This window comes from Xiphophorus couchianus, chromosome 14 (genome assembly GCF_001444195.1).
Source record: "Xiphophorus couchianus chromosome 14, X_couchianus-1.0, whole genome shotgun sequence".
In the NCBI taxonomy this organism is placed as follows: domain Eukaryota; kingdom Metazoa; phylum Chordata; class Actinopteri; order Cyprinodontiformes; family Poeciliidae; genus Xiphophorus; species Xiphophorus couchianus.
Window position 1 is genome coordinate 9,652,695 of NC_040241.1, and position 13,979 is coordinate 9,666,673.

At 37.2% G+C, this 13,979-nt stretch overlaps 1 protein-coding gene across 1 annotated transcript; it reads left to right on the top strand.

Moving 5' to 3' along the window:
• Nucleotides 1–2,190: 2,190 nt before the first annotated feature.
• LOC114157419 (thioredoxin-like) lies at nt 2,191–6,481 on the top strand. The gene is made up of 5 exons (XM_028038364.1): nt 2,191–2,315; nt 2,827–2,931; nt 3,141–3,206; nt 3,767–3,832; nt 6,311–6,481. Exons 1-5 carry the CDS (start codon nt 2,292–2,294, stop codon nt 6,374–6,376), a joined length of 327 nt encoding a protein of 108 aa, XP_027894165.1. The 5' UTR covers nt 2,191–2,291; the 3' UTR covers nt 6,377–6,481.
• The last annotated feature ends 7,498 nt before the right edge of the window (nt 6,482–13,979 follow it).

Consider the following 13,979-nt stretch of genomic DNA (forward strand, 5'->3'; position numbering starts at 1 on the left):
TCTTTTTGCAGTTTTTCATTTAAGTAGAAACACTAGCTGACAGAGATGTGAACAAGACTGAATGCTACAGAGCGGTGGATTCATGCTGACGGGAAAGGAAAGTGCCTTCAAGCTTTTTTGTATGGTTTTGAACTTTTAGATTTTAAGTTGGTTTCAAAGAAGGAAACACTAGTCCTCTAGATCATCTGTTATTTTAGTGTAGGAGACATGATTGCTAATTTAATAGGAATTGCCTATCTTTTTAATATGCAGTGCTCTGCTTAGAGGTCTGTTGTGTTTTGTTGTTTCTGGTGTGAGGCCCTTACACCTGCTATTGCAGAATCACTATGGTCACTTAGGATTCATGAAATATATAGGCAAAAGTATTCATATCCCTCGTAACTTTTTTTATTTTGCAACCACAAATTTGTAACCAAAAATCTTTGGTAACAAAACTGAAGTAAAAGGATGTATGGTTTAAAAATGTCTTATAAAAACAAAGTAGAAAAGTGTCAGTACTTTTCAGTTACAGCTATAAGTCTATTTAATTTTGTATTGTAGCTGCTGTAGGATTAAATCAGCAAATGGGAATGTCTAATATTTAGGTCTGAGCTCTAACTGGGCTGTATAGGAATATAGGAACAAAGAATTGTATGCATGTTACATTTACAGCAGGGTAGTTAGTTATCTGAGCTAAGTAGATAACATTTACTGGTGAAGTGGATAACATTTTCAAACATTGATATCGAAGATGTATAACTAACCAATCAATCTATTAGCCAATCAATCACCAGGCAACTCGGTTAAAACAACGTGTGTGTCCCCCACGCACTGGGTTTCAGACCATAATGCCCAAAACAGACGTATAACTGACCAGAAATCAGTTTTCTTAAATCTCCAGCTACTTGTAAACAATATCTGACCCGACTGAAACGAGTCGTAATCTTTGATTGGCGTGTTAAACTCGTCAGAGTAACAAAATGGACCTGAGAACCAATCAGATCCAGGGCGGTCACAGGAGTGGCCAATCAGATTGGCACCAGTTCCCTCCTCCCCTGGGCCAACACCTTGTCAGGTAGCATACCTGTGTTCCTCCGAAGGATGCAGCCTACTGTGGCAAGCTGTTTTATCATTTAATAGACTGGATTAGTATTTCAGACATCTGTAAATCAATTCTTCCCTGTCAAAATGAACTATTGAGTTATCCATAATATGATTATTTTACAGCTTTCTTAAAGTAATTCTCCCTAGAACAAATGACATTACATTTCCCATCCATGTGTATTGTGTTAATAGCAAAACACATTTACAAATATGTTATCTGGAATAACCATTGATGGATGAAATTAGGTTTTTACATGGAAAAACTAATTTCAGATAGTTATGATTCAATTATTACTTGTAATGACTGTTTCTACATAGATTAAATAGGAAACATTTTACATTTTGTGTTTCTTCTTCTCTGCAGGACCACTTCCTGTGTTAATACACTAGAGAGTACTAGAGAAAATGGCTATTTCAAATTAGATATGCTTAAATTAATGTTTTAGATGTTTCAGATTAATGCTTAATGTATATACCATCATGTACATACAAGGTAAGGTTTGCCTAATCCTTTGTTAACAGTGTCCAACAAAGCATGAAAATAGAAAATTGGAAAATTTCAAACAGATGGGTTTAAATAAGTTTATACTTCTACCCACTCCTTTGAACATTCGTTATTTATTGTGTTGCTGTTGTTTTTTTGGTAATTTGTAACCTTCAATGAATTTACACTTGAAATAAGACAAAACTAGCTGTATGTAACTTTTAAGCAAGAAACATGAACTTGTTTTAAGTCAATAAATCCTTAATATTAATGAAAAAGTTCCTGTTCCAATGACAGATTATTTCACTTATAACATGGGGAAAATGTCTTGTTAAAAATGAAATAACACCTGACCACTACCTCACCTCCTTTGGTTTTTAGGGATTTTGAGACATCTCACATTTATCTCTTGCTTGTGCAACTGTAATCATGAATAACACTTCTAGTAGTAATAATATTCATGTTAATAGCCTTAATTTCTATTTTGTCTGTTAATAATACCATAATAAATTATGTTATTGCAGTCTAATATAGGAGTTCCAGAGAGGAGCTGTTGTTGATTAAATGCTAAAATAGCTTGCCATAACCTCTGAATTTAGACACGCCTTTAAGGTGTGTACAAATGACTCGGGGTTTTCTGCACTTTAAAATGTTGCTATACAGGTACTCTGTACCTTACAGCAGTCAGTTCCCAGTGGTTGCCTGGCGTCTCTGAACAGTAATCATGGTTAAATTTGTGGAATCTTTGGTAAGTTTATAATTTTTTATGTTTATGACACTGTTTGCAACTTTCACCTCTCAGTCAAGGATTTTTGACTAATTTATAAAGATTCCAGTACCTCTGCCCTTCCTGTTCTTACTAAAAACTGGTTTCTGGGCCTCTCTCTCTCAGGCTATCAAAAGTTATAATTTCGGTAAACTTGGAACTCTTCAAATCAAATCAACTACCATGTGATTTGAAATGACCTGTGATCTTGTTTGACCTGGTCAAGTTTGTTCATACTAAGATGTTTCCTTCACGTTTGTGTCACATTAAGTCAAGTTGTGTAAGCCGAGCACAAGTATTTCAACCTGATACGGTCTTGGCACGACGTTCAGGGGGTCCGCGGCAGATGTCACGTTTGGACAGCAGGGTTTGCTGAGTCGTGTCAGACCGTCGGTCCCCGAAACCAAAACACCTCGTAAAAGCAGACAGGATCCAATGGACCCCGTCTGTTATGATTTTAAATATGTTGTTGCGTGTGCTTTCTGATTTGTAGGAAGAGTTCAACAACATCCTGTCTCAAGCAGGAAACAAACTGGTGGTGGTGGACTTCACAGCTTCGTGGTGTGGTCCCTGCAAAATGATAGGTCCAGTATTTGAAGTAAGTAGATGGTTGGGACACAGAAGGTTAGCAGAAAGTGAAAAACATTTTTGTATTACCCCTACAAAAGAAGCAAATTCTGGCATGATCCATTTAGATAACCTGAAAAAATCAAACGTTCAACCAGTTTAGACAATATCTTCTGTTATTGCTCTTGCAGTAATTTGCTGCATGTAATTATTTCTAAGTTACAATCTATTCTTTTGTAGAATCTGGCAGCGGATCCTGCAAACGAAAATGTGATTTTCTTGAAGGTGGATGTGGATGAAGCTTCAGTAAGTATCCTTTTTCATATTGTTTGTCTAACAAACACCATAACAAGGCATTTTATAGGATCTTGAATCCAGATGCAAAGAAAATGATTCCAATAAATTATGCTTGAAAATGTCAGGATTTGGTTTGTGGCTAAATGCTATAGTTAATAAAAAAAAATTGTGACAGAAAATCAGTGGATAAAATTCTTATCAAGTGTTTGCTTCTGTACTGCCACATAAATTGCTGATTTTATTGCAAAATCAGTAAACGAGCTCTAATTTAAGATTTTCTGGCTGTGGCCTGTATTGATGGCAGTGTGAATAGTACACTCCCGTCTTATACTCGCCTGACAGCTTGTATGTTATGTTAAATCCATAACATACAAATGCAAATGGACCCACCTTATTGTATGGACAAACATTACAGTGTTTGTCCAGTATTTGAGTCTGTGGGATGTCTCTAATTCATATTTTGACCTGATGGTTTATTCTTCAGTTTCTGATAAGCTGAAGTTGAACCCATTTCTCAAGTTTCAGCTGATTGGTCCATTAATTGTTTGAAATTGTTTATTGGTTTTCAGGATGTGGCCGGGAATTGCGGAATCAGGGCCATGCCTACATTCCAATTCTACAAAGATAGAAAGATGGTAAGTACAAGCACTCAGTGAAGACTACGTCACAAGGGATTTAGGGTCACATTCACACAAAGTACAAACAAGTTGTTCCAGATGCTAAAATCTACCATGCTTTGTCTGAATTTTTTTGTCAAGATATCAGTTAAATCCTCCCAACTTTACTGGAACCACAACCAAATCCGATCAGCAGGTTAGAAATTTAGCTAGATTAAGAGCCTGGGTGGAAATCTTTAGGTACATCACAGTTTCACAACTAGGTTGGCGGCTAAATACTATTCCCCATGATTCATTCATTCATTTTCTCTATGTGATAAACATGGGAAACTCAACCAAGCAGGTGGTCTGTATGATATTTCACAAAGCTTCAAAATGATACAAATGAGGACAGCAAAAAATATTTTCTGGTGTGTTTTCCACAGAAAATCTATCTAAAAGCAGACGAGCATATTCTCTTCAGTTCATCTTCCTTTATCATAGTTTCTCCAGTTTTAAATGACTGACAGGTTTAATAAACTCTGACTAAGGGTAGAGGAGTTTGTTGACTGATCCTGTTTGAGTTTTACTTAAAAGGAAAGCCACATTTCATTACATTGATCTAAACTGCAAATATCCCCCTTTCAAAAACAAGGGGGGGAAAAGAACAAAAATAGGGTATAACTTTCTTAAAATAAGAAATAGTATCTGCCAACAGAACAAGAAAATTTATCTTGTCAAGATTTTCCAAAACAATAAAAAATAACTAACCAAGATGAACCTACAGATATCTTAAAATGTGTGTATTTTTACTTAAAACAAGCCAATTTTACTTGTACAAGATATATTATCTCATTTTAAGAAAAATATTCTCAAGTAAAGAAAATGTTTCTTGACATTGAATTTCTTGAAACATCTAAAACATTACTTTTATTGTTACAACGGATTAAAATATATATTTTGTCATTGCATATTTTACTCAAGGTTCTTACGCTAAGGCAAACATTCAAAAATTGTTCCTGTCAATACCGGAACAAGAGATGTTATCGGCTTGTTGGAATGAAGACATGCGTTCAATTACTTTTCACTTGTTTATTATGTTTAAGTTTCACATAAACACAACAAAACATGACTAGTGGTCAGGATTTAAAGGCTGGATGGGCATCTGATTCCGAAACAATCCGGTAAAAGGACAGAACAATGTAGATCTAACTCATCTGCTGCACTCAGAAGATGCAATTAGAGTCAAGCAAACCAAATTGTCCATTGCACGAAAATCTTGGGATTAGACGTCAACAATATTAATATAGGAGATTACTCTGCAATGAACTTCTTCCAATCAGCCATGGCCTTTTATATCTGGAAGTCTTGTCTCATTTATCCATGGCGTTCTCCAGACATCTGCCAGCAGCACAGAAAGGAGTGGCCACACACGCACACACACGTGCTGAAAGGTGTAGCAGCAGGTGTAGTTATGTACATCACACTATCAGTCCTCCTTTCAGAAAATCAGGACAGGCCCGGTTCCAATGGCTGGTAGGGAGTTGAAAAGTGGTCTTGTTTGACTGAAGCTCTTGGGTCATCTGCTAATTGGAACACAGACAGAAAAACAATCACAAAACAAACCACGTTTTAGGGACTGTAATCAGTGTAATGATGAATAAGTATCATAAATTTCTTACCTCAAGAATGTGAAGGACAGCATCACTCGCGACTCCCAAAGTTTCTTGTAGATGGTGCAATACGTGATGGAGACGCGTCTGCCGAAGGCTTCGCCATGGCAATGGCTTGGATTACTTGAAAAATACAAACTCTTATTTTACTTCACTACTACTTCACTGACATTTTTGCCGCTTTCCCATTTGGACTGTACGGTGTAATAGAAGGGATGACAAACATGGTAAACAAAATATTGTTCAAACTATTAGTAACTTACAAAGTGAGTATTTGAAACATAAACCAAAAATTAAAATAATAACCATGACATTGAGCTAATCAATGTAGCTGATTCTAGCCTCATTGTGTGAAATACCAGCCATTTCAAGTCGCACACGTTAATAGAAATGTCACATCACATCAGTATCAGGTCCCACATCTTTTGATTCAGCCATCTGACCATGGAGGATCAAATTAAGCAAGATGAAAACATAGTCTTTGTACAGCTGGCGATAATATTTTCTGATTTTCTTGACTTTTTGTTTACTTTCAAACAACTAATAAAGCTTTTCATTTACTGTGATAACAGCCCAACACTTTCAGAGCTTCAGGATCTGGATGAGTGAATGTGAGACATTAAATTAAATGTGTACCATCCTGCTGCTGAATTTAGATTTAAGTTCACTAATCTGCGAGCAGTTCTTAAAATGTTCTAAAGCTCCCAACTTCACTGAGTTCAGGGAATTTCTATTCATTTCTAATTAGTTATTTTCAGCAACCAAGAAGAGACATGAAAATATTGGGGACGATGGAGGTGTGTCGTTTCATGGATGGTAAAAGTTCTTCTTTTCTGTCTTTCAGGTGGATGAATTTTCTGGTGCTGACAAGAAAAAACTAGAAGACAAAATCAAAGCGCTGAGGCAGTAGTCCTGCTGATCAGTCCAAACACGACCACACTGCGCTGTTTCCTTCACTGTTTATATGGATCGTCCGTAATAATGGGCTACAAATATATTTGAATCTGATTAGTGACGTTCTTTTGTGGTATATTCCTTCTCAACTGCACCTGTCTCACAGGGGTCCTTTTTGGGTTCCCTGTTTGTTTTATAGTACAATTTTGGAAAAAACTTAGTAGCGCGTCATTCCTTTGTGAATCCTGGTTTACATACCCATCAATCTCAACTGAACTTTCTCAATTTAAACAAGAATAAAACAGAAGTAAAATGTTTTTAAAAATCTGACGCAGCTTTGATGCTGTCAAAAGCCTAGGATTGATCCTTTGATAGCTCTTTAACCTAGGAAACAGGCAGATGTAACTATAAAATCAAACTTCTTTTATTTAAGAATGTTTCCTAAAGCGAAGCCTGCTTCCCAGTTAAAAACTTGGAGAGGATGAATTTTATATTCCGTAACTTGACTGCCATACTGCATTTGAACCAGTTCTAGGGAGTCTCAGAAAGAGCACAAGAATTTAAATTTCTTAGATAAAAGCGCAAGAACAATGTTATTGTGATGTTTTGGGTTTATTTTTAACATAAAACAATAAACGGTAATTAAACTAAATATTACATAGTTTGATTACTTTATCAAACTAACCAATCAGATCTTTTATTAGAAAGTGATTTTTAAATCAACCAAAATACAAAAGAAAAAAAAATTCTGTTTTTAAGCAAAAGGAATTATATATGGTTATAAAATGGTTACTGTACTTTGCCAAGTTTAATGAATAAATAAGTCTGCTAACAAATAAAAGACCTCCTTACAATTTGAAATCGAAAAGGAAACAAAAAAGACGTTAATAAAATATACATACTCTGGGTTGGTTCTAAATCACTTTTTAATTAGAGAAAATCTAAAACATCTGCATCTCCATAAGCTACAGGTTCTAGAAGCTACAGGTTCAACTTTCCATCATGCCTGAATATTGTATCATTGTATCATTCCAGGGGCCACAAATGTCCCCTATGCCAGACTTTTAAGCACTCCTGTGTTTGGCATCTACTAGGTACACCTAAAAAAATTTAACATTGTGAAAAAGTGCAATATTTCTTGCCAGTCAATCCAGAATGTGAAATAGAAATATGAACATAAACGCGAGTTTTATGCAACTTAATAAAGACTTGGCCACAGTCCAAAGGTGCCACCCAGACTAAGAAAAGAAATTGCAGATTCCTTTGGAAGAACCTCTAGGACATATGCTGTTTCTTGGAAACACACTCATACTTTAGGAATGCAGTCAAGTGGGAAGGTTTTAGAGAAAACTCTGTCTTGATTGATGTTTTGTGGTTTACAGTTAAACCTTTTCATTAAGATTAGAATCTCACGCTGCTTTCCTCTTCTCCTCTCATACGAGGCCTTGGTGTTCCTAGTTGGATATTGCGGGTGTCAATACATGCAGATAATAACAGGTACCAGGCCTGACAAAAGCCTTGATACGCCTCAAATCAAATTTTACATGTTAAAAACTTCAAAGTACTTTTTGGGGATTTTATGTGATTGGCAAACACAAAGTCCATTTTAGGGTTGTGGAACAGGTTATATAATTCATTTATTTCATTAAAAATACAAACAAAACAACAAAAAAAACATAGGATAAATTTATACTCAGCCCCCTTTACTCTGATACCCTAGATAAAACCTGATGCAACCCACTGCCTTGAGAAGTCAAAACGGAGTCCGGCGGTGTGTAATTTGATCTCAGTATAAATCCAGCTGCTCTATGAAAGCCTCAGAGGTTCACAAAATCACAAAGACCAAAAAAGAACCGCCACGGTTCGTCTGAAGATGGGAGAGATATGGCAACACTGCAAAACCTTACCAAGACTGGGTCGTTCACCTAATGGGCTCTACTTTGTGTCAGTCCCTCAAATGCCCAACCCATCTGAACCCTTTCAAAGGACCAACGGGATGAACCGACATGCAGACGACAGCAGAGATCCTCTGTCATCAGACCCTCAAAATGCAGCTCGACTTGTATTCTGAGTTCAAGCTCGCAACCGTCAGATCCTGTCAGGCCTTCATTAGGACACGGAGCCACCAGGTTGGAAGCTTCAGCGCTCACGGTGACGCTGATCCGTTGGATGGATGAAAAAGAGCCCTACATCACGCCACACGTTATTCTGGTAGCCTTTTTTCTTTTTTAAAGAAGAGAGACCTCCAAGAGGCCTCCATTTGCGTAAAATAAAACTGACCCAACCAGGTGGACCAGGGTCATGACCTGACGACACCAACAAAACCACGAAAAGCAAAGAGGAAACTCTCCATCACTTCACAATGAGGTCTTGCCCATGAGCACTACAAACAGGATAGAAGACAAAGGTCACCCCCTGTGGAGAATGAGTTCGCTTCTGCGCATGTTTATCTGTGTCTAGATCTACTAGACACAGATAAACATACGCAGAAGAGAACAAAGGCCATGCAAATACATGTAAGAAACCATAGCAACGTCATCACTGCTGAGCTGCATATTCAGGACCGCTGCTCTTAAAGATCAAAGTATGTCAGACAAAGGTTTCCTGCAGAGGGGGCCTGTAATTAGTTCAGGATTCAGGACACAGATGCAGCGTTTGTTTAAACCGATTAAAGCAAACTGACAATGAAACTGATCAGGCAAGATAGATTTGTACTCAAACTCAGCTTTACTTAGTTATGATCAACATTAGAGAGCAAAACTAAAAACTAGAATGCTCAAAGTGTGCCTCTCTTATGGTGTTATATATGCCTTTGTGAAATGATCGGCCACATTACATTATAAGATGAAAAAAAAAAAAAGAACAGGCAGCGCAAATGTAACGGTTACATTTCAGTGATAAAGATGATTCTTTATCATCAGGGATTACATTTATGATGTAAGCAAATTCAAGTTTAAACTCATTAAACGGAAAAAATTATATATATTAAAATCCTGTGATAACTGTCCCACTTAGCGTCACATTTACCTGTAAGTTAATTTTACAGCAAATAAAGATATCAGCAGCTGATCATGTTAATGCTCAGCAGATATTGCCAATCCAGTACCTTTCTGTTACATTCTTGTGTTTTCCAGTAATGCAGTTCACTTCAATTTTTACATTGATGTAAGTTTTCCACTTTGGCTGTATCGTCTACTTGGGAATAAATAGTAAAATCTTTATAATTTATAGCCTCGCAAACTTTGCCAGATGAATTGCGCTCTAATGTCATTGATAATATTTTTCTTCCTGGACGTCCAGTCCAGCAAACTGCTAAAACTCCTGCTTTTATAGACATGCTTCAACTTGTTGATGTTGATGCTACTTTCTCTCTTTAATCTTACTGAAAAATCAAGGCAGTCGTTTGTTCCACTAAACCTTGAAACTCTTAAAATAAAAAAGTCAAAGATAAAGGAAAAGGAATAATATATTTCAAAATGGTAGTTATTTACTCTGCATAAATGTCTCTAAAAAGAGTTCAAGGAAAAAAAAAAGAAAACATTGGTGGGAAGGCTTTAGGATTTGGATGATAAAACCGACTGCATGTTGCTGTCAATGTTGGGAAACTGATTAAGAAACCGAAGAGGCGACCAGGGTGAGGTTCTGTGTTTGTGAAAAGACTATTTCCACAGAATCTATATCCGGTAAGTATCGCAACTTAGTTGGAAGTCGGATCATAGATGTTTGCACGACATTGGGTCGTGCTTGACATTGGGTTTCTTTTCCTGTTTGGTAATGTTGCAGTGACAGGGATTACATTTATGATGTAAGCAAATTCAAACTGCTTGAATGCTTCAATATTTCAACCAAAGACTTCTGTATTTTACCTAGATTTGTTTTTTATGAAGTCGTGTTTGACAAAGAACTGAAAGAAAACAAATTTTTTTTTGTTGTACTTTTTGAGCAACTACCTCAAGTTAGTACTTCATGATACTATATGACTACATTCACAATTTTACCCTTTAAAAAGGTTTCTTTTTGATTCTGGAGGTAACAAACAGGGTTTTGTTTCAAAGGAATGAGAAGAAGGTTCTGGTTTTCAAACGGGACCTGCAGGGTGTTTTCTTTTGTTTACTCAGGTGTTTAAAATACATTTCTTTGTCACGCACAATGAATTAAAAACGCAAAGCATACCCTGAGGAGGTAGTTGTAGTGACAGAGCTTTTTTTGCTAGCCCTGATCAAGACTATTGTTCAATAAATATTCTTAGAACTGGAATTTCGGGGTGCTGTGGTGGCGCAGGGGTTGAGCACAACCCACATAAAGAAGCCTTTGTCCTCTGCGTGGCCGTCGCAGGTTCGATTCCCAGCCTTGCAACCTGTGCTGCATGTCTTCCCCCTTCTCTCATTCTTGTTTCAAAGGAATGAGAAGAAGGTTCTGGTTTTCAAACAGGACCTGCAGGGTGTTTTCTTTTGTTTACTCAGGTGTTTAAAATACATTTCTTTGTCACGCACAATGAATTAATAACGCAAAGCATACCCTGAGGAGGTAGCTGTAGTGACAGCTTTTTTGTTAGCCCTGATCAAGACTATTGTTCTTAGAACTGGAATTTCGGGGTGCTGTGGTGGCACAACCCACATAAAGAAGCCTTAGGCCTCTGCGCGGCCGTCACAGGTTCGATTCCTGGCCTGGCGACCTGTGCTGCATGTCTTTCCCCTTCTCTCATTATTGATTCACTTTCCTGTCAGTTTACTATCAAATAAAGGCCACTAGAGCCAACAAAAACAAACAAACAAAAACAACAACTGGAATTTCGCTTTGGCATCAAGTATAAAATTCAAACCAACTTCTGGGAGCCATTGAGGTCTGCAGCCTGATTGTAGGGAACATTCAGACTGAACGCAGTATGTGTTGGCATCAGGAAAAGTGACTCAGCTCTTTGTGAAAACACACATCTACTGACTGCTGCAGTGAAATCACGTGGTTTTCTCTAATGTGATTGCTGGCTGTTTGCCCAGAGTGTGCTGCTGTTGTCCAGAAAACAGGGGTTGACAGAAAAGAGAATATTTTTAATCTATTTACAACAATATATATACAGCACTGGCAATAGAAAGTAAAAAAAAAGAAAAAAGAAATGAATCTTATATTGTGACAGTATAATCTCACACTTGCTTAGAAGAATCTAATCTGTAAATGAGTCAAAGGAAAAATCCAGTGTTAAGAAATAATTGTTTTAAACAAAATCACTGATCAGTTAACACTTTGGGATCCTGGCAGAAAGGAATATAAGGAAAAGAACCTGATACTAGTCATTTGGCAATCTCTCAATCAGCAAGATAATCTAAGGTGTGATCTAAAGACATCTGACTGGCACGGCTTGTTTGTGCTTAGTAAGTTACTACCTCATCATCTGAAAGTAAGTATGTGGCCAAGAGCCATGATGGAGCCAGAGGGATTACATAAGACCAGGGACTGCATAAGTTTCCAAATCTGGTGTCTTGAGTTAAGTGAGGGAATTTCTGAGAAGGGAGACGGTCCATGAACAGTGTTGTTCTGGTAAACTGTCCGACATGAGCTGCATGGAACAGGAATTGATGTTGCATGGAGATTAGATTCAGTCTGTGGATGAAATCTGTTACTGATGCACAGCAAGACTGGCCTTCGCTAATGATCGCTGTGTCGTCTGAATAGACGAGAATCGATTTCTATCTCCTGCAATGATGAGGGGATAGAAACTGCGGGGTGCAAATGAGGGTAAAGTGGACGGTGACCGGTGAGATGTGAACTGTTATTCCACTCAGATACGACTGCACCTGTGTAAAGCTGGACGTGTTCAGAAGTAGAAGTGCCGTACCATACAGACAGGAAATGAAGTCAGAGATGCATTTAATGTGTGTATTCGGTTTATGAGGACTGATCATCACTTAGGGCCAGGCTTGTTAGGAAATCATTTTTCTCTTGATAAATGAAATGGATTTACATATTTTATCAAACAAAAAATAATATTTAGAAGTACTTTAAAAAATGTAGAATTTCTTTATTGTTGTTTATTGATTCTATAAGCTTCTTGTCCTCTGTAGCTAATATGCGTCTACTAATGAATTAAAAAACTGTCTTTATAGCTGTGCAATGTTTCTCATATTTGCTGTATGGAAGAACATAGCTGCACATCTGAGGAGCGAGAGAAGAGGAATAAAAAAATTGCTCCTTTGTCATCAGGAGAGCTAGACATGCAACATCCATTACAGACACAAGTAAACAGAGAGCAATGAAACCCAAAGAGCTTAAATACTGTGAAGTGATAAGGAGTGAAATTGATACCAGTATAATCAGAGGGATGGGAGGGAGGAAGGAGACCAACACAGAGTGAATAAGGGAAGACCTATAAGTACAACTAAAAATGGTCAGATTGAAAACACAAACCTCGGGGCGTGCCGTGGTGGCGTAGTGGTTAGCGCGACCCGTATTTGGAGGCCTTGAGTCCTCGACGCGGCCGTCGCGGGTTCGACTCCCGGACCCAACGACGTTTGCCGCATGTCTTTCCCCCTGTTTCCTGTCAGCCTACTATCATATAAGGGACACTAGAGCCCACAAAAAAGACCCCTGGAGGGGTAAAAGAAAACACAAACCTCAATGAATCACGGAATCATTTCTTCCAAGCCTTCAGTTTCGATACTGAAATCTTGATGTTCACGAAAAGTTGAACTGCTTTTAAAACTACGTACTAATATACCAATAAATGGTATATGTTCCATCAGGATTCCAGCAGAATCCATTGACAGCACTAGTTTAAATTTATGGTCAATTTCCTCAGAGATGATACTCAGACCGTTGAGTGAAGTTTCTTATAATTTGATTTTTTTTAGCAGCAGCGATGAGATTGTCAATGTGCTTCACCATTGAGTCAAAGTTAATGAAGTTGCATAAACTCACTAAAGGAAGCCAGAATAAAAAACTTTAATTCTCGTTGCCTGACATTAAATCAGACTAAACGTCTTCTGCTTGAGAGAAATAATATTTTACAAATGTAATGATTTTCTTTACAATTAAATGCTTAGACTAGTTTGCTTTTAAATAACTTTGGAGAGCCCCGATGATGTCATGGCTTTGTAGGCTTTTGATAGGTTACCAAACACCTGTGGAGGAATTTTACAACACCTAAAACTGTTTCTTAATGCGACTGTAACGCGTCACTATGGGAAAATATGAAGAACAGTATTGTGAATAAACCTAATTGATGAGTTTTCAGATTGGTATGTTTAAACAATTCTATACAATTATAAACACATTAAAATTGTACATCAAAGTAGACAAGTTTTGAGTCGAATTGAAATGGGAAATGAGCCAAACATACAGCCAATTAAATAAAAGTAGTATAAGGACAACAAAGTGCAATGTTTTGATTGGCTGACGTAAAAAACCTTTTAAAACACCCTCTCGCTTATTGTCCAGAAATGTAGCAATTAAAAATATATTAAGTAATTTTATCTGAGCTAAAACAGGAAATGTTCAGTTGGATTTAAAGCCAGGCAGTGAGACAATTGTTTTGTAAATGTAAATATCTACATTGAACTGAAAGATGATTCTAACATTGTATTTAAAAACAATAAAGCATTTATTTACATACAAAATGACCAAAA

Excerpts from the sequence above, each read along its gene's own strand:
- LOC114157419 (XM_028038364.1), top strand. The coding sequence starts at position 2,292 with ATGGTTAAATTTGTGGAATCTTTG. Across the intron at positions 2,316-2,826 it reads TTAAATTTGTGGAATCTTTG|GAAGAGTTCAACAACATCCT; the intron begins GTAAGTTTATAA and ends TCTGATTTGTAG. Across the intron at positions 2,932-3,140 it reads TGATAGGTCCAGTATTTGAA|AATCTGGCAGCGGATCCTGC; the intron begins GTAAGTAGATGG and ends ATTCTTTTGTAG.